Source organism: Abrus precatorius, unplaced genomic scaffold (assembly GCF_003935025.1).
Source record: "Abrus precatorius isolate BTA unplaced genomic scaffold, Abrus_2018 Scaffold6, whole genome shotgun sequence".
In the NCBI taxonomy this organism is placed as follows: domain Eukaryota; kingdom Viridiplantae; phylum Streptophyta; class Magnoliopsida; order Fabales; family Fabaceae; genus Abrus; species Abrus precatorius.
In genome coordinates this window covers 17,150,718-17,171,715 of record NW_020874406.1, presented here as the reverse complement: position 1 = coordinate 17,171,715, position 20,998 = coordinate 17,150,718, and the positions used below count along the sequence as shown (strand labels likewise).

Below are 20,998 nucleotides of genomic sequence, written 5' to 3'. Positions count from 1 at the left end.
TTTTTTAAATTCCACCGAAAAAATTATTAAAAAAAATCATTTTACTAAGTGACTCCGTACTGGAAATAATGTACATAATAAACATCGAAAATAAAAATACTGAATAGTTCAATACAAACTTTTACATAATGATTGTTAGGTACCATTAAAAATATTTAGTAAGATTATCATTCATTATGCAAGATAAATACGATCATTGTAAAACTCCGGGATGCAGCAGCACTTTGCAACAATATTCACGATGTGTAAAACAATTTAGTGAATTAAGAATAAACCAAAAGCAAATTTAGAAGAGTTCACCAATATTAAGCCAACTAGGAATCTTAATCATTAGCTAACCTCAAATTAAGAGTGAAATCCCTATTTAAGGTTTCTAAATATCTTGTACTGATTTATTAGTCAAAGTTGTCAAATCAAAGTTTTATATAACATCGCGTTAAAAATAATTCCAAGAGAAACTACCGAATGATAGTCACTTTTTCCACTGAATAGGTCACAAGTTGGATGCTAAATTCCAACTCGGAAAAGACATAGCTACACAGTACCTCCTGGACATTACCTCAAAAAGCATTACTCTCGAAAAAAAACCCATTAGATCTCACATACCCCAAAAGGGAATTTTTTCAAATTCTATGTAGCCATTCAAATTATATAGTGATAAGAAATTTAGCTGCTCAGAGTAGAAAGCACGCCTCCCGTTGCACTTGGAATCACCACCTCCCACCCAGGCCCTTTAAGGGGAAAAGTACTGGCTGGTCCATCGAAAACAAGATCACTACGATCCAAGAGCTTATCCAGATCTTCATCACTTATATCTGTTTGTATCATTTTATCATCAGCTGTTTCTTCATCTCGAAGCAATGCCAAAACATCCTCTTCCTAAAATTAAATCGTGCACAAACTCTGAATTAAAACATGATAAGAACTATCAAACAAATAAATTCTCATGGTAAAAATGACAACAGGACCAAATACTATTTCTAGTAAATTTTAGATTTAAACTAATAGATTAACCCTAAACAAATAAGGATACAACACAACCCAAGACAAGAGCTTACGAAACAAATCATTACAAAGTCTTAGTAATTTGCAATTGAAGGTGTATTAGCTTTTAATACATGGGACTAATAAGACTAAATAATCATTTAAAAGATTTTCATGTTCATTTAGTCAGCTAACTCAACTATTTTTTGGCCACTTAAATAGGATTATATTAAGTTGATAACTAAAATCTTTTAACATCATATTTATGTTGACACAGTTGACAACAAATCCATATCTACTTCTATCAAAACGTGGTAGACCAAATATAAAAAGCAACTGCTAAAGTACAAACCTCCAGGTCATTCATACTAACAGATTTTGTACGTTCTTGATGAAATTGTCCCTTTTCAATTACCACATGCTCAAGTTTCAATTTGCTGTATGCTCTTTTTAACATGCGACCCTGCAAATATACTTTGTCATAACCATCTCTATAATAAACCACCCAGTCACGTTAGATTGAGCTCAATATACATTTCCAAGTACCTCTACAGATTGAGCTGTTGACAGCCTATAAACATGAACAGGCTTTGTTTGGCCTATTCTATGACATCTATCCATGGCCTGTAAATCCATCTGAGGATTCTGGAATACCACAAAACACATGCAGATTAAAAATAAATCATTAAGCAAATAGATAAAATTTCAGAGGAAAATGTCTAAAAGTACCCAATCACTGTCATAAAGAATGCAAGTGTCAGCTGCTGTGAGGTTAATTCCCAATCCACCAGCCCTAGTAGAAAGAAGAAAGATTCTGCAATCGTTGTTTACATCGTTGAATTCCTCAATCTGATAATGGGAGAAGAATTACCAATGAACTATATTTAAATTCAGCCTCTTCAATCCATCATTAGTGACTCAAAACAACATTCTGAAATAGAACAGATGATAACAGAAGTATACAACAACAACAAAGCCTTATCCCACTAGGTGAGATTAGCTAATGATAACAAAAGTATAATGCAACAAAAATCCCAGTTCCAAACAGACAGCATTCAATCAAAGCTTCATGAAAAATATTACACTAACTATAATGGGAATGGCTAATAATAAGGCTTCATTTTAATGGAATATTGATACACTGATTGATAAAGGAAGAAAGCAAAAGCCTGTCAATAATAAATTTAAGATATCAAGTGGAGCAGACAACAATAAATCTCTTGGATATTTAGGATGCATGTGTAAGCTTTGAAAAAAAATTACTCTCATCACAGGGTCTTGATAATGAGTTCCCTAAGAGCATTGGTGTAAAAATCAATAAATAGAAAGTTTCTCTTTAAAAATCACAGTGGGAGTATTTTGGTAACACTTATCTATAAAAACTTTAGTTTTTGTTCCTCCCTAGCCAATGCTCTAAAAACTTGTTACCATTCTCCTTTATGATTAGCATTTTTGTTTAGAAGCTAACTTTTAAGAAAAACATGAACATTTTAGGATTTTTTCCCCTAAAACTTATATCTATAAATTTTAATCATTTTTTCAATAAAAGAAATCCTTTTTTTTTAAAACAAATGCACCAGGAAACTGACTCTTCAAATGTCATATAACAAAAAGAAAGTAATATAGAAGAACACGAAAGGTAATGCAATATCAAGTATTCAAAACCATATGACCAAAAAGTAATATGAATTATCTGATGTTAATCATGCACTGCTACAAACCTGTCTTTTTCTTTCAGCCAGTTTCACACAACCATCAATCCTGCAAACCTCAAAGCCCTTTTCACTAAAATAATAATCCATTATATCCAACACTTTAGTCCACTGACTGAAGATCAGAACCTGACAGCAATCAGAAAATACAAGTGCATATAAGCAGCAGCTTGGTAATAAAAGGGAAAGTAGAAAACCATTAACACAGCATTGTAAAGCATACTTTGTGATTCCTTGCAAATAAACGTTGCAACAATCGATCCAGTAAATGGAATTTTCCACATTGTTCAACTATCTCATTTACAGGAGGATATAGATCTATCAAGAAAGCAATAGACAGCTTTAGTTAAGAATAATAGATCATGAAATCAGTAAAGCCATTCTATTTCCCGATACTCACATGAACCATCAAAGGCTGAATCCAAGAGATCTGGATGGTTACAGACCTTTCTAAGTTGAATAACCAAATTATTAAGCTTACTTGCAGCACATCCTACAACAAAGAATTATAATACAGATCTGTTTAATACAATTTCATAGACAAAAACCCACATAACTGGGAGTACAAGTACATGAGCTGCAAGTACACTTTTTGTTTTCAGAGCAAAAATTGGAAGCAAATCTTACTAATTGACAATTTTTCTGGTAAATAGTTCCCTAATGTCTTATTAACTAAATGATCCTGCAAATTCTTCTGATGCTCAGTCATGTTTGCATAGATAATAATCTCCTTTTTCCGTGGCAACATAATCTCAACATCAGACTTCATTCTTCGTAGGAGAAAGGGTCGAAGAATGGCATGAAGTTTTGCTACTACCTGCATGTGATAAATTCATTAAGCCTTCCAGTTTATATGAGAATGGACATGTAGCACAAAACCAATCTTAGTGTGCATACTTGCGTCCTTCGTTTCTCTTCAAGTTCTTCCTTAGTTGATCCATTACTACACTTTCCTGACAGATTAAACCTACAAGGAGTTTAATTGCATAGAAGAAATTAAAACAAAACATGCAGTTTTTCGTTTTGCATAAAACCAAAACCAATATTGTCAAATGACAGAAAAACCATTGATCATATAGAAAAGAGCAAAACAAAGTCCTAAGCAACAACTAGGTTTTATAGAAAAGCAGACTTTGCCTATGTAAAATTCATACAACTGAGCAGAAATGGGGCTAGGGGCAGAACTAGACAGATTCAAATGAAAACGACATTAAAATTGAGAAAATATCTAGTAGTGATTGAAAGAAAATTTATAAATTAACTTAAACAATATCAAACTGATCAAAACTTATTGAAATATAATGGAATCAGCCAAACTGTTTCCCTTCAATATGCTAAGTGATATTGATGCAAGTCTTTATATAAAAAGATCTCATTTGTTCAATATAAAACACATCAAACATTTTCAGGCATAGTTTTTAACAAAATCAATTCAGAGTTGACATATCATCAGAGGTTACTCGAGGAAAGAAGAAAAGCATGATCTTAAATAAACAATAAGCAAAGGATACTAACCATGACTCAAATTCTTCAAGGGATGAGAAAATATCAGGTAAAATGAAGTTCAACAGAGACCATAGCTCTGCCAAGTTATTCTGAAGAGGTGTCCCAGTTAGAAGAAGCTTGTTTTCTACATTTATGTATCTCAATGTCTTCACTAATTTGCATTTCGAGTTTTTGAGTCTGTGTCCCTACAATGGACAAAAATCTAGTTAGAACAACAGAAGCATACAGACTTTTAATTATTTTAGTATTGCAGGGTCAATAAGGGCAGCTAAATGGAAAGCATTTTACACATTAAAATAAATTATTTACCTCATCAACAACAAGATATTTCCAATTGTACAACCTCAGATGTTTCCTTGCATCATTTAAGGCAACCTCATAAGAAGTTATGACAATGGGAAAATTCGCGCCAATTGTTCTAGGCATGTGTTTCCTCCGAGTCTCATCTCTCTGTCTCTTGTCACCATGGTAGATAATGGCATGGAGCGATGGTGCAAACCTGTTTACATTAATTCAAAAGCTAAAAATCAAAATGCAAAAGCATAGCATAATAATATAATAATTAAATAGACAATAATCATTAACAAATCATTTTCTTGTCTACCTAGAAATCTCATTCACCCAATTTGATAGGGTTGATAGAGGAGCAATTATCATGTATGGTCCATCCAGACCTTTCCCTTTTAAATGTGAGAGAAATCCAATTGTTTGGATTGTCTTTCCAAGACCCATTTGATCAGCGAGAATCCCATTCAACCCATTTTGCCACAATGAAATCAACCACTTTACACCCTTCAGCTGATAAGGCTTCAACTTTCCACCTGTCAGTAAAGGCATGAGCTCTTTCTGCTCTTTCTCAATTCTTTCCTCCTCACTCATGTTCATATCTTCAGTCCTCTCACTTTCTTTAGATCTCGTAAGCATTGCAGCAACTGCCCTTTTGGCCTTCCTCTAAAGTTATTTCAAACATGATAGCACATTATTGATTAAAATAACTCAAGTTACATATGATTATTACTAATTAATAGAAGATAGTAGAAAAAAGCACATTAAACTTTGCCTTGAAAGTAAAGAGAGAGAAAGGATGTTGTTCATGTGCTTAAACCAATGTTCAAACAATATCTGACCAACTTGCTCTTGTACACAAAGATAACAATATCATTACTCAAATCAGACACTTCTCACTAGGAGTCAAAAAAGTTCAGCAGTGCTAAAAGGTCATCATTCCTTTTTGCAACTTCTATACACACATAACCTGACATACAGTGACCTGCCAGTTAGCATGAAAAATATATAGATACACCAGAGCACAATGTACTTACAGTATTGCACTGTGAGGCTGCTTTTCTTTTAGACCCACGGCTCCGCTTCTTTGCTGCTGGTTTGCTCTCTTCATCCATGTTCTCTTGTCCATCCATGGTCTAGCAAAAAATATTCAAATCATCACAAAAATGCAACAAGAACAACAAATTAACATACGTAAAAAGTTGTCACAAAAAAAAAAAAAGAAGAGCACAAGAGAGTAAAAATACAAGTGTGATGTCATCCATTTTCTCCAGTAGAAACTCAGAGTACAGTTTGGTTTGCGTTAAAAGCTCATCCAATTTGTTGAACTGTGTGTCACTGAGGTCAGTTGCCTCCTCACACTGCGCCTTCTCTTCATTAATTCTAGCTTTGAGCAACTTCTCTTCCTCCTCTGCCATTGTTCTCGATATAAGAGAGGACCCATCATCTTTAACATCAGCAATCACCTCTTCCTCTGACTTAACTTCTTCTTTAATGCCACAGACATCCTTACCATTTGGAAAAATAAAGAATGAATAGGGAATAACAGACATCAAAACCATTTCCCTCCAAAAATAATAACAAAAACAAAATAAGCCCCTATCAGCAGAACAAGAACAACATAAATATTACTACTACCTTGTAGCACCAAACGATGACAACATCAACTCAAACAATCACGCGGTTCCTTAAAAACAACCGTTCATTTGAAGTTTACATTGCATTGCATAACACTACTCAAATACATATATCCAAACAAAGCATAAATAATAAAAAACACATGGAGCGTGAGTGCGACAGTGTTAGAGAAGTAACTACATCCTCAATATTAACTCTTAACGTTATTGTTCAAAACGACAGCGGATAGAAAACGGTTATTGTTCGAGAATAAGAATCCACAGAACAGACCTCATCTTCGAGGACCGAAGTTGGGGACTCTGCTGCAGGATCGTCGTTCTTAACCATGTTTTTCGCCTCCATTTCGAACCCTAAACGCAGAGCATAATAACCGTATTAGAAAAACCGAACCAAACTTTCAAAAATAAATAAATATGAAAAGAAACTGCGTTAGGGTTGCGATGTATGATACCTGGCACAGAGAAAACGGTGAAGGAAGAAGGGGGAAATGGAAATGTAGAGTTGAAGAGTTGAAAGACGTTGAGAAGGTGAAAGGACCGCGAAACAGTGTGAAGAGTGGTGGGTAAGTGGTGCCGAGAACTGAGGATTTTTTTTTAGGTTTAATTTTCTTAATTAATTTTAATGGGGCGTGAGCTTGGGCGGGAAAGTAAAGTTGAATTGTTGCCCCTGGTTGTTGGGTTATTTACTAAAAAGACCTACTTGTTGGCACTGGTTTTAAGGCTAGAGTAAGGTCATATCTTGGGATCGGATTCAGTAACTTCACCGTCCTATTACGTGATTTTGTATTAAACGAAAATACAAAATTTTACCTAAATGCACAGTGCAATTTTCGCATCGACCGCACCGAATCCTGATCCCATATCTTGTAGGGTGTAGGGTGTAGGGTGCAGTGCAGCAGCTAAATGCTAACCAACGGTGTGCTGCTTCCCAGATTCCATGAAAAGAGATGACGCGTGCTGTGATTAGTTAGCCACATTTTGGTTCGTTGCATCCCACTTCTTCAACTCGCATTTTTTTCTTAAACAAATTACCCACATGTTTAATAAACGGTTTTTCTTGTATAATGAAAATTAATAAATAATCAACTATAAATAGTGTGTTAAATTTTATAATTTTCAATAAAATTTATCAACTTTTAATTCAAATGAATTATTTTGCTTTGTAATTATTTATAAACATTAAATTTTATCAATTAAACTATTAAATGAGATCGTATATGCATGTTGACTATACATATCAAATTTAGATAAATAAACTATTTATAAATATGTAATTTTATAAGTAATATTTATTTATATTTTCAACATATATATTAAATATTAAAATAAATTTATATATCTTTAGATGCATATAAACAAATTATTTTAATAAAAACACAATAACTTCTAAAGAGTAAAAATTATTTTGAGAGTATTGCCATAAAAAACATTCTTAGAGTGTGCTAATATTTGAATCTTTCGAATAAATATTGCATCATGGAACATTTGAAAGAAATTATTAAAAATTTCTTAAAATAACTTATAATTTCCCCCAATTTTTGCAACAATTATCCTTTTCTCATTAAATACCTTAATTTGACAAATAATTTATAATTTATTGAAAAAAATTTATTATTTATAGATAAAAATGTTTATTTAAACTATTTACTCAAAAACACTTTGTATGAGTGTTAATGAGGGATTCAAGATTGAATGAGAAACGACATGAAATAGCCGTCGTTCAGAACGCCTGATCTACGGTCAAGTGAAACTCCAGGAAACATCACTGGTAAGTCGTAATTCAAAAGTATCATTAACAAGTGATGAAACTTTTCATATAACCATACTCTTGGTTTTTATATATTATATAAAGCAGTGCTGTGCTTTGTCTTTTTTTTTTTTTTTGGCTTGTCATTCATTCCATTAAATGTAAGCACCGTTAATAAATAAAAACAACATTCTTTTATCAAATGGTTTTCTTAACAAAATTATGTTTTATAAAATAGTCCAAAGTTCGCTTTTCCAGAGGAATTTGTAGTACGCAAAGCAGAACCTTTTTTCACTTTGTTTTTTTTATTATCATGGCTCGCCAGTCGAGTGGAACTCTAATATATATATATATATATATATTGATAATACTCAAATATTTTATTATTTATATGACCTACAAAACTGAATCATCACAACATAAACAAACTTCGGTGGACTACATGTGTTCCCTTTCATCAGGGTATAATAAACCCATAATCTGCAAGACAAAATTGTTTTTCATCATTCATGGTCCATGATCTGCCACATTCTCTGTCTAAATTATTTGATAAAGATGCCCCCTGCTTCGTTTTCGTGGTACATTACTCCTTACGAATTTTCTTTACTAAACAATTTAACATGGTGTGTCTACACTCATAAACCAATGTAAAATACACGTCAATATTTTGAGATGACAAAAATACCACGCAGCCAGCCATTGGAGAATAGATAATAAAGGTAAATAAGATATAGCTCACAATATTTTCTTTGCTTGAATTAAAATGGACAAATTGGTGACAATATCACCAATTTGAATAATGTTATTCCATTCAGTAATACTTGCAAGACACACCTAGGATTGGGAGCAGAGATCTTCAAAGCCCATATACTCTTGATTTTCCATCTTCTCAATCATGTTCTCTATTCCCACCCCACCTGTGATCCATGACTCAAGAAATAAACATCCTTGAAAGAAACGAAATGATGAAACAAAAAATTTGGATTGCAACTAAAATCACATAGATTACCTAAACTAATTGCGCTTATGAAAATGGTCAATGCTAGTATGAAGATGATAATTGATGCTCGTCCAAGAATTGCAATTATCTTTCTCACCACATGCTGGCCAATGAAGGCAGCTATGGTAGCAACCAACAAAAAATAAGCAGCTGCAACAAAGAGGATAAAAAAGTCAATAACAATTAACCATCAATTTTCACAACTTTTTAGATGTTAATTTAGTAGCAAATAGACTAAAAACTAAAAAGCCTACTGTTAATGAAAATAAGGTACTTATTGTTAGTGGGAGGTCTTGAATGGTACACATAGGTGTTATCTTTAATGAGTTTGTCTTGTCTTCCCAGAAACTTGCTACTATATATGGATCGTTCTAGATTTTTGTTTTTAATTCCTAATTTCCTACTTACCATAAGGTACTGGGAAGCGATTCAGAAAGTAATATTGCACCACTGACATGGAGGATGAAAATACCATGGCAAAAGTTGATGTGGCACTTGCTACCTGGAACAAAGAACACACATTTGTTGAAGTTATTTTTTTTTATTATTCGATTGTTCTTGGGAACCTTAAGATATTAAATACACATGAATGGTGAAGAGGGTACCTGAGGAGGAATTCCCAACTCTAGAAACAAGGGCCCCAAAATGAAGCCACCTCCTAGACCAAGCAATCCACCAACCATACCCGCTGCCATTCCACAGGAACAGTAGAGACAAATTTGATAAATCTTCCAATTTGTAATTTCCTTTCCCTTTGAAGCAATCACTCTTGTTCCTTTGTATAAGCCTATGGCTTCAAAAAGTGTAACAGAGATTGCAATAGGAACCTTGAATTGGCAAATCAAATTTCATTTAGTCCTTCGCGTGTCATGATATTATGTTAATTGCAGAATTATACGTCAAAATTCAAAACTACCGATATGCTTTTATGCTCTGATCTCCTGAGTAGAATGAGTCTTGATGCATGCTATAGATTACAACTTATTGTTTCCACTAAAATTAAACAGTAAGTTCCTCGTATTGTCCTGTTTTAGGTTGGCTCTCGTGCTCTCTGTCCAACTTATTGGAATTGACACATTTCGGTAGCATATTTGAGTTCATTTGTCTTATACTTTTTCTGGCAAGCCGTTTTCGTCACGAGTTCTTGCAAACATAGCTCTACTATCAATTTTATGTCATGTTCTTTGATTTACTATTCAGTGCTGAAACAGTGAAACTCATCTCACATGCAGTAGTATCCAAAATTCCAACTACATATTAGAAGTTACCTCACCTGCAAAAAATTAAGAACCCAATACTGGATGGAGCAAGTCCTGCTGTATTCCTGCATAGAAATGCATTCACTAAACATCAGAAAACCCAATAAATTTAAACTGTCGATGAAATGATCTTCAATTGCAGGCTAAAGTGTCATCAATTTACTGGAAGGACTCACTTGTATCGCAGGTTCAAATTAAAAAAATAAAGAAGTTTCAAACAAGTTAACTTCTTATATGAATGGGTCTAGGCTAGTGAGTCGTGACTGCATCTTTCCCATGCTTTAAATTGAAAAACCTTGGAACCAGAAAATCAAACAGAATGTAATAGTTTGATTACCTTAACAATCTGAACAATGAAAAAAGCCACCCAGACATACGCAAGGAGTGATAAATCTTTCCAATAAATGTTTTTCAGAATAGGGGCCTGCATGCACACGTGATAAATATATAGTGGATAAAGCTAAATCAATCATTGATAGACTTTCCAAAGTAGAAATGATTTGAATTACCTCTTCAAATAGTGGATTAGCTGGACCACTTGGTAGTGGTTTGTAGTCATCGGCAGAAGCATCTGCAATAAAGGGTGTTCCAATAATAAATATTAAAGAGATTTTTCTATAACTTCTTCTGAATGTTAATACTTTCTCTGAATATTATAAACAGGATTTTAGGAACTTACCACCAGGTTTTGGTTCTACTTCCAACTGCTTAGATGCTTCCTGCAAGTCAAGTAGCACAGCACTCTTACCATTGAATTGAAGGAGTGAGACTGAACTTCTAAATTTCAGGAAGCGCAATAAGGTAAATTTACCTTTTTTATCATTGTTTCCTTTTTCCATGTTTCTACGCCTTTGAATATAGCTTTTGTTGATGTAGCTACCACCGATTATTTCCAAGTCAGTATTAGCAACCAAGAAATTATAAATAAGGCATTGTAGATATCACATTAACTAAATAATGTCATTTGTAGCATCAACTGGTTATGAAGCCCTGATAAATACCATAATGTAATTATGTCGACTGCGAAAGATAGATTCATAATGTTACCTTTTACCGAAATTTATTTAGATAAAGGAAGATATCATTGTCCCAGGAAATGCGTGCCGATTATTTTGTGATAAATAGTTTTTTGTCAAAAGACTTTTTTGATAAACTTTCAATTGCAAATTCTAAAGTAAAAAATTATACATGTTTCAAACACAAAATTAATTAAAATAAAAAGGATAAATGTTAATAAGATAATTATTACCAATGAATAGGATGATAAGCAAAACTGTCACCATCCAATCGGCAAACATGACATTGCATATAACACCGATGCTTATTCCGAGCATTAGCATAGGCTGGAAAATCAAAGCCAGGTCATAATCTATAAGCGGCATGTCTAGTGTTGGGTGTCTAAGCCTCAGATTGTAGTATACAGTTGACATAGATGCACCCATAATCATACCTGCGGTTATGAAATCAAAGCAATGATATGAAGAATACAAAAACTGAATTTTTCCATAAACCAAGCAAATATATTTCCTTATTTTGAGAGCACAAGGGGTTCAACGTGCCGGTGTAATAACAAGAGAACATTCATTTTTTAGAGTCTTAAAAATGGAGGTGAAAAATGAGAACTGCATCAAAGAGTATATTTCTGAATATTGTAGAAAAAATCATAATTTTTGGGAGTTATGTTTGCAATAACTAAAGAAAATCAACATAATGTCTAAATTACAAGTCCTTTTCAGATAATTAATCTTTTGGTTGATTTTTCTATATGAACTGATGTCCTAATAATTGACGTTTAATATTAAATTTAATGCACGACATTGTGAATAATACTGACACTGCATGCAATCTAGCAAAATAAATATCTTCATTGTCACTGGAACTCCAAAAAATAAAGATGAAAAGCATGCATGCATCCACACATAACTGTGATTCAGTTAATCGTGTTTAGCATGCAAGAATTAATGAAACCAGAATAGAAAACTAACACTTAGAAATGGCCGTAGAGGACTTGGGGTCAAAGCCAATGATCAAAGCGAGCATAGGCACAAAAATTCCTCCACCCCCTACCCCTCCAACACTTCCCAATGCTGCTCCCAAAAATCCAATGATTGATCCTACAACAATTCTCCAACCAAATTTCATCTCCTGCTCAACCACCAGTACCATGCACATTTGTTAAAACACATTTTAAAAGAAATAACCAAAGTTACTCATATAAATAAATGTGTTTGATGAACTCACCGGCCAAACAGGTTCATAGGAAGACTTTCCACTCTCCCATAAGAAATCCATCATAGCTTTTAGAACTCCTCGTCTTTCTTCTTCCACAACATTTCCAAATTCTTTTTCTTTCAAAACTCTGTCTGCTAAACTGACATTGCAGATCATTGTAAGAATACACAAGGCCAGCCATATTGTTGCAGCAATCGAAAATGTCTCATGCTTCGCTTGTGTAGCCATGTTTTGAAATCTAGGAGAACAATGTGTGTTCCTTTTTTTTTTAACCCTTAGCTTCTACAAGTATGGCTGAGGAAGGAAATTGTGAAAATTGAAAGTGCATTCTTTAGTACCACCATCCTGTTTTTATATATATAATAACGAAGGCACACTTCTCTCTCCCTATCTTTGCCCCATCAAATAATGTTATTTATTTGAAAAAGAAATCCTAGATGAATTTGAGGGTGCTTATTTTCTTTTTCACATTCATGTTTCGAAAATTCCATTAGTTTAATATAGAACTATTGTAGACAATCCCCTTATAGTGCTTAAACGGTGTCCTGAACAGTTATTAATATACATTATTAACATTTTGGCGGTATAAGTGTTTTGGCACTATAAACCGTGCTTGTGTTTACGGTTGTGACACTCCAATTATTTGATATCTTTAACGGATATATATATATATATATATATATATATATATATATATATATATATATATATATATATATATTGTGCTTGATAGTTTAAGAAATGCCATTCAGTTAATGCTTTTTCATTAACTGTTAACTCACTTTTATGCTAAAAGAATACCGAAATATGAAGACTAAGAAAATTTAATTGATTGAGTAAATAAGTAAATAATGTTTATTACGTTCAAATGTTGGTTTTTCTACGCATAATTGTAAGTTCTCTTGTTTTTTAAGTTTTTCCTCATCATTCTATATCATTATTCATGGATAAATAAGTAATTAGGAAGCCGTTGTTCAAGGAGAATGGACTGATGGAAGTTTCCCAAAAAGGCGAAATGGGCATGAAACGATAACAAACAATGCTATCAAAAGTAATTTCTGGTGTTAAAAAAACAGACTACACTTGACAATTAGTACCTCAGCATATGTAGCGTCAAGAACAAGCCAACGGTTCCGGAGGAAGCTTCACGGAAGAAGCATTCATTAACGTTATATTTGTTTGATAGTATATATAATTCGGTCGCTTAGATGATTTTGGCATGATCGATGGAAAAAGAGTGGAATAAAAAAGTTACAACTATTTGGATTATTTAAATTAGAATCAAATGTATTTTAATTTATTTCATTTAATATTTCTATTGATTTTCAAAATCTGAGAGTATGATCAGATGAAGTTAGTTTATTGTTTACTAATTTATAAAATAAAATAAAAGATTTACTTAATTTTTTATAAAATATTTAGATAACTATAAAATTAATTTATTTTATTTCATATTTTTATTATTTCATCCTATTTCTCCTGACAGAGATATAAATATGATAAATTCTACTTTCACAAAACTATTTTGCAATTAGTATTTTTTTTCACACACTGCAGAGTATTATCAAAATAACAAATTTTAAAATAAATAATTAAAGTATATTATATGAAGATTTTAAATTTATAAATTTTAAAAAAGAGTAAATGCTTCAATTATTCATAATAAGTATTTTATTATATTAAATGAAATTTAAAAAATTAAGAATAAATAACTTCATAATGTAAAAGAAAAACTTAACATGCTCAAAAAGGAACTAATTCTTAAAAACACTCTTGCTTGAAAATACATTTAAAAATACTCTTTGAAAGATTGATTAAAAAAAGAGAAGTAAGAATAAAAAAGTGATGCAATAATAAGAGATTGATATAAAAAAGTTATAAAAATTGTATGTGTAAACTATAAACATATAATAACAGTAAGAGAAAGGGATATTCGAACGGGCAGCAGTTGAAAATTAAAAGACATTACTCATTAATTTATTTTCATTTTCTTTTCTGATATTTTGAAAGTTATAATAAAACATTTCCTTTTAATTTTTAGTAATTTAATATAAAGAAAACACTTAATATCTTATTGTAACCACTCTATTCCACGTTGTTATGAACATGTACTCCTAAACTAGCTTACAATATAATGAAGCTTCATGCTAACTACATTTGATTTTGGCTTTTCTGGGCCTCATCTCGCTTGCACTCCATTTTTGGATGCTCATGAATCTTTATAGTGGTACCCCTGTTTTCAAAATGCTGTTTTCATTCGTCAATCAAGCTGCAGGATGCAGTAACTAAGATTAATTAATTAATGATATATATATATTATTTGCCTTTGAACTGGGTTTCAGCATGGAACCCCATCCTTAATCAAATCAAATAGCCTTTGATTTTTTTTTTTCGTCGCGTATTGCTGCTCGCACATGTAGTAGCAAGTGAAATTGCTAGAGTTGTAAACCATCAAATTCAGATAGAAATACAAGGCACATTTGTGTCAAATTTTGCGTGTATGCAACTGCCCTGTAGTTTTTTAAGCTTGAATTTTTATTTTATTTTTGGTACATACCTGGATAGTTGTTTTTAAAGCTTTAAGTACTCGCACACGTGCTACAATCAAGAACGGAGTATGTTAGGAGAGGGTGGGAAGAAGTTTTAATAGAGAGGACAGATGTATTGTTTGGGATATGAATTTTTTTGTAATTTTAATACAAACTTCAACATTTAAATGAATTTAGATTCGTTCAAGTGAGAGAGCTGTATTTTTACTTTTTGAATAAATGTTAAGCTTTGTAGTCTATGTCAAGTATTAAAACAGTAAAAACTTTATATGGGTGTTGTTTAATGTTAAAGAAAGACAACATGAAAAAAATGGAATTTACTATTATATGTTTATTTAAGATGGTTAAATATTTTTATTAAATTAAGGATAATTTTGTCTAATTTGTTTAAAAATTTCATTCTCCTTCAGATTCTCAATATTGGGAGAAGGTAAAGTTAAATGAAAAAAAAATTAATTTATTCTTTTCAAAATATTGAATCTGGCATAAAGAAAATATGAAAAAAATATAATTTTTTCAACCAAACCCTATGTTATTATAGAGGAAATAGTAAGATATATGAATTTATTATTCATGTCTTACTTGTTTTGCCGACAGCAGCAGATAAAATATGCATAGATATATATGGATCCTACGTCAAAACTAAACTCTTGATAAAAAATGTGAAGATATAGTCCAAATTCAAGAAGTTCCATGAATAATAGGAGTGATTATTATTATGTCTAGGACTCCATTTCAAAGGTATTGCTCTACGTCCCCAAGTCCGCAATAGCCATAAAGAATAAAAAAAACATTGAACAAAACATGGAGGTGACATTGATTGGCGCCTTAAACACACTCCCAAACGAAGGCGTCAAACTCAACTCTCTGCAAAATGAGATCTCACACTCTCACTTCTCATATCAATTAAACAAGAAAAAGTAGAAAAACCCCCCTTGATTTTCTCCCTTTTCACGTGTGTGATTAACGATAGTAGAATTGCTAATATCGTTAATTCAGCAGCCTAAAAGTGCTGATGCCTCTGGCCGCTCATATCACCGCTAGAGGTACTGCTGGTGGTGCCATATTCCTGGCTAGAAAACACTGCTTTTCTGAACTTTTCTAAATCAGCATTGTATTGCATTGTATCATATTGATCTGAATTCAAAGATGAAGGGGTGAAAGCAGTGTGTCCTGGTTTAACCCCACCCCTCAAGTCGTCTAGTGAGACATCTCCTTCCAATATTCTCACAATCTACACATAATTTAAGTGAATATATATAAATTCATCACTATCATTCCATCTTGAATATAGTCACATGGGATGCCATAAATTAAGGTCTGTATCTTAGATAGCATTTGTATTATGCAACAGAATATATAAATTTCCCTTTGTGTTTGCTTTGTTTAAATGGTATAATAAAAAAATTGAGGTTAAAATACACATATTTTGGTTCCCTTCAAAACTATATCATTTAACTTGACTTTGTCCACTCGTCATCTCAAACAATAAAATATAGTCAATATGACATATTATCATCTATAACTTGAAAATAATGTGTTAAAATGAGATAGACATAATATATAATTATATTATGCGGGTGTGATTTATTTTAAAAATAAAATAAAAAATATGTATTAAAAAAGATACATTTTAATTATATTTAAAAAGATGAAACTTAGAAGAATAGAACAAAGTAAACTATCTTATTATGTTTAGTTTACTTGATATATTTTACTTTAAACATTGATTAATGGTGACATAGACTTTATATTGAAATTATATGCACGCGTACACGTACGTACATACATACCTGGCTCATTTTTGGACGCTTCTTGGCAGAATGACGAATGCTAGCAGCAGCACAAGCTGCCATCCTTTGCAGTTCTTGAGGACTGTAGTTTCCCTCTAAAAATAAATCCACCAACTCTCCAAAGTTGCCATCCTCCTCTAGTCCACGAGTTAGTAGTGGTCGAGCCTATACAGTTTCCATGTTCCCAAAAGTTTCAGTACAACGAGGGGGAAAATGTCGAAAGATAGACAATGGGTTTTAAAATGAACATAATACTAACCCAGTCTACTAAGCTGTCATCCATTGTATTTGTGTGATCTACAGGTCGCTTTCCAGTTATAAGTTCCAATAACATGACTCCAAATGAAAAAACATCAGATTTTTCTGTCAATTTTCCGCTTGATGCATATTCAGGAGCTAGGTACCTGTGCAAGCAAACAATGATAGACTCAGATTGGATTACTATAAATGTCCTTAAAAATTGTGTGTGATAGCTATGAGTCTTTCTCAAATAAAAATTCCTTTTAAAAAAATATCTTAATTATACTATAATATATTTGGACAAATTTTTAAAAATAAAAAAGTACTATTAAAAAGTATAATTTGTGATTTTTTAAGTTAAAGTTGTGTACTAATAAAAGAAAGGCCTTTTCTGCAAAATAAAAATGCTACACGAACATGATAAAGTATTTCCCTAATTTTATATTCAAACACATCATAACTTCACAGTTGGGTCAAAAGTTAATTCGGATAATATGTCAAAAAATAAGAGAAACCAACTCAGTCTAGCCCATTATGTTTTGGTCAGTCCAACCTATGATCATCCTTATTGCTCAGAAGGAATAAAAGCACGTGGTGAAGAAGAATTACCCGAAAGTTCCCATGACACGAGTCGATACATGAGTATTATTATCAGTAGTTAACTTAGCCAATCCAAAATCAGCAACCTGATTAAAATGTAATATTGGTAACATGTGCAATAACATAAATTGTAGACGTAAAATACGTGAACATAAATAGATAAAATACGTAAATATGATGTACCTTTGCTTCAAAGCTATCATCAATAAGGACATTTGCAGCTTTAATATCACGATGAATTATGCGAGGATGACCTAAGTGTATACATAAATATAGCAAAAATGAAAAATATACTAATGAAAAATGAATAAAAAGATAAGTCATCAAACTAGAGAGAAATTTGGATCTTACAGTCCTCATGAAGATAGGCAAGCCCTTTAGCTGATCCTATTGCAATCCGCATTCTAGTTGGCCAATCCATGGTTGGTGTACCCTTTCCTACATGTCACCATTGAACACTTTAGCAATCTTGTTTACAAGGGATGCTTAGGATTAAAATGTTAAACATGTGTTACAAGTTCCTTTCATATAACATGATAAATTATGTATAACTTCTCTCTCTCTCTCTCTCTCTCTTTATTGATTTTTATAATAAAAAAATACAACTTTCAAGGCCATAGTTTCGTAAGTGTCTTTCGGTTGAAATTTACTCTTGAGAAGCAAAGTCTTTAATGATAGTAGCTCATAGAATGTATATGTAGTACTTACCATGAAGGTGATATTCTAGAGTATTATTGGGAATAAATTCATAGACCAACATTCTTTGCCCGCCAGCAATAGAGTATCCAACAAGTGACACGAGATGGCGATGATGAACGCGACTAATGATGTCAATCTCCGCTTGGAACTCTCGCTCTCCTTGCCCGCTACCTGATTTTAGACTCTTAACGGCCACTTCCTTTCCATTAGGCAACACACCCTTATGGACATAACCAAAGCCACCTTGTCCTATCAAATTTATATCGGCAAATCCACTGGTGGCAGCTGCCAATTCTTCGTAAGTGAAAGTACCCCCTTTAAGGCCTAAAGCAAGACTTGGTGAGGGAGGAGGCAGAGGAGGTGGCCCCGTTGAGTAATTGGAGCTCATATCAGCACTATTCATTAATGGAGGAGGTGGTGGTGGTGCACCCCACCCGCCACCATTAGGACCCATTCCATTTTGTACTCTCACAACATGGTCCCCGTGTGGACCTCCATAATAATTTGGGTGTTGCCCACTGTTATTGTAATAGTTATTCCCTGTGTACATAATTTAGAGACCATTAATTATCAACATGTTATTAGTTGGATTTTGTCAAAAATCAATAGGGAAAAATTACAAATAAAGGGCATGTTACTGTCTTTAAAAAGAAAAACAAACATTTTGAAAGGATCCCAAATTTAATATCGTTAATATAAGTGCGATGAGTGTAGCATTGCCTTTTGTGTTTGAATATACAACACCATTCACACAAAACTCATTTGCAAGCCAAAAATATAACAAGGTACATGTATGGCAATTATTTAATCAGCAATTTTTTTTTTCTAACAAAGTGCTTACAAATATAATAATCAAAACCTTAAGATATATTGAAATAATAATAGAGTACATGTAAAAAAGAATTGGTGTAACTAAAATTATTTAATATTATCCTAAATTTTGATTGGTTATGTTCATAGATATTGTGTTTGATTAAGTACTTTTTAATTGTTATCATTCTTCAACTAAAAAAATGACATTTTAACTTGATAATTATTAATTTTATTTCAATTAGAATTATAAATAATTACTAAGATGGAATGTAGAAGAGTTAGATCGAAGAACAACACCAAAGTATAATTTTATCCTTTCTCATTTTTTAATAATTCGTAATACTTAGTGTCATTATTTGAACATTTAAAAAACAACATCATGTGTGACATTATATACAGTTACACATATCTCTGATTCGGTTTTATTTCTTTTAGTGTTCAAGACGAAGCATTTTCCATGATAAGCAATAGATAATAATAGAACTAATGTTAATCATACAGTCCATTTTCAATAATGTGTAAGAGGTAGGAAGAAGAGAAAGATAGAAAGAAAGAAAGAAAGAAAAAGAGAGAGAATAGACAAATATGTTATAGATGATACGACGAAATAACAAGAAACAGACCAAAAAATGAGATAAAATAAAGTGCAAGTGTATAGATATCATTGTTGTAATGACAACTTTGTTTGATTACCTTTTCCATGAGGAGGGTCTCCATAATAGTACATATTCTTTTTTTTCTTCTTCCTGGAGCAAACAACACAAACAATAACTACAATAAGAAGAACACTCCCTACCCCAAGCACCGCTCCAATTATGGCCTTATTGCTATCGTCTCCGCCACTAGACTTATGAGAGGATGGTGAGGATTCTAATGATTTGTGAGGAGATGGAGGTGATTGAGAGGAGGGTGGAGAATGTGTCGATGAAGGAGGAGAAGGAGAGTGCGAGGATGAACTGGGAGGTGGTGGGCTTGAATTGTTTGATGTTGGTGGGGGCGGAGAGGAGTTTCCTGAGGATGGTGGCGGTGGTGATGACGGTGGTGATGACAGTGGTGGTGGCGGTGATGATGATGATGATGATGGCGGTGGTGATGGTGGTGGTGGTGGTGACGCTGGTGGTGATGATGACGGTGGTGAAGATGAGTTGTCAGAGTCATCGGGGGTAGAGTTATCGGGTGTTGCATTATCGGGGGTTGAATCATCGGGAGAATTGTGAGGTGCGGCCGACATTGTTCTTCGTTCCTCAGAATTACATGAAGTGCTTAATTCTGGGTTCCGGCCAAAAGATTAGTGTAAAAAAAAAAAGCCACGTTGCCGGAAACACCACTTTTCTCCTAATTGCTCTTCCGATAATGGTTGGGACCCCTAAAAAACGAAGATTTTTAAAAGATATCAAGTTATGGTCAGAATCTCAATGCATGGAGATGAAGGTGACAGGATTAACCTTCACAAAAAACAAAAAACTGGGTTACTAGAATAATTTATGGTGCTTTTATTTTACATTAGTCATGATTGTAAAATTTAGTGTTCTATATTATGGGATTAAAGTCTTCTTGCTCAGCTTCTGATAAGAAAATTAATAGGAATATTTCTTATTTTCATGGAGGAAAGATACCTGAATGGAAGGTTGGCAGGGGTTCTCAACAAAAAGAAAAGAAAAACTTGTTGCGTGCTAAGAAGTCCACAATACAAAAGAAATTGTTGCTGTTTTTTCTCAATGGTCTCCAAGAAAGGAGGACCTTTACTTTTCTCAATCAATGCCTTTGTCTTTGCCTTGCCACCTCTTGCTTAGTTTGAGTCGGTTATAGGTTTTTCCATTTTTTGATTGGTGTTCCCTGTGTCATCCAATGTTTGGTCATAATTTGCTTAAAGGACAACGCTAACTTACAACACATTACCTTGAAATAGCTTACCAACTCAAAAGACACACACAATTCAACT

The 20,998-nt window shown here is 32.9% G+C and overlaps 3 protein-coding genes across 4 annotated transcripts; all 3 read right to left on the bottom strand.

The window, feature by feature from the left end:
* Window positions 1-601: 601 nt before the first annotated feature.
* Window positions 602-6,668, bottom strand: LOC113869627 (ATP-dependent DNA helicase DDM1). Its single transcript, XM_027506055.1, has 16 exons — window positions 6,577-6,668; window positions 6,396-6,475; window positions 5,735-5,995; window positions 5,525-5,623; window positions 4,807-5,153; window positions 4,512-4,701; window positions 4,212-4,387; window positions 3,594-3,663; window positions 3,324-3,513; window positions 3,097-3,189; window positions 2,920-3,014; window positions 2,706-2,825; window positions 1,714-1,833; window positions 1,531-1,629; window positions 1,337-1,447; window positions 602-879 (listed from the first exon to the last, which is right to left on the bottom strand). The coding sequence occupies exons 2-16, from the start codon at window positions 6,465-6,467 to the stop codon at window positions 667-669; spliced, it is 2,256 nt and encodes a 751-aa protein (XP_027361856.1). The 5' UTR covers window positions 6,468-6,475; window positions 6,577-6,668; the 3' UTR covers window positions 602-666.
* Window positions 6,669-8,309: 1,641 nt separating this feature from the next.
* LOC113869107 (sulfite exporter TauE/SafE family protein 3-like) lies at window positions 8,310-12,689 on the bottom strand. Of its 2 annotated transcripts, none has more exons than XM_027505255.1 (12): window positions 12,372-12,689; window positions 12,116-12,275; window positions 11,380-11,580; window positions 10,942-11,006; window positions 10,810-10,849; window positions 10,640-10,701; window positions 10,468-10,554; window positions 10,145-10,195; window positions 9,477-9,698; window positions 9,280-9,373; window positions 8,881-9,021; window positions 8,310-8,788 (listed from the first exon to the last, which is right to left on the bottom strand). In XM_027505255.1, the coding sequence occupies exons 1-12, from the start codon at window positions 12,588-12,590 to the stop codon at window positions 8,706-8,708; spliced, it is 1,425 nt and encodes a 474-aa protein (XP_027361056.1). In that variant the 5' UTR covers window positions 12,591-12,689; the 3' UTR covers window positions 8,310-8,705. The 2 variants fall into 2 exon arrangements, with proteins under 2 accessions (XP_027361056.1, XP_027361057.1); XM_027505256.1 differs by having other exon boundaries at window positions 10,640-10,690; window positions 10,811-10,849.
* Window positions 12,690-15,608: 2,919 nt separating this feature from the next.
* LOC113869483 (proline-rich receptor-like protein kinase PERK4) lies at window positions 15,609-20,721 on the bottom strand. Its single transcript, XM_027505813.1, has 9 exons — window positions 20,673-20,721; window positions 19,750-20,422; window positions 18,253-18,783; window positions 17,896-17,982; window positions 17,728-17,798; window positions 17,554-17,630; window positions 16,964-17,108; window positions 16,705-16,869; window positions 15,609-16,145 (listed from the first exon to the last, which is right to left on the bottom strand). The coding sequence occupies exons 2-9, from the start codon at window positions 20,285-20,287 to the stop codon at window positions 15,915-15,917; spliced, it is 1,845 nt and encodes a 614-aa protein (XP_027361614.1). The 5' UTR covers window positions 20,288-20,422; window positions 20,673-20,721; the 3' UTR covers window positions 15,609-15,914.
* Between the last annotated feature and the right edge of the window lie 277 nt (window positions 20,722-20,998).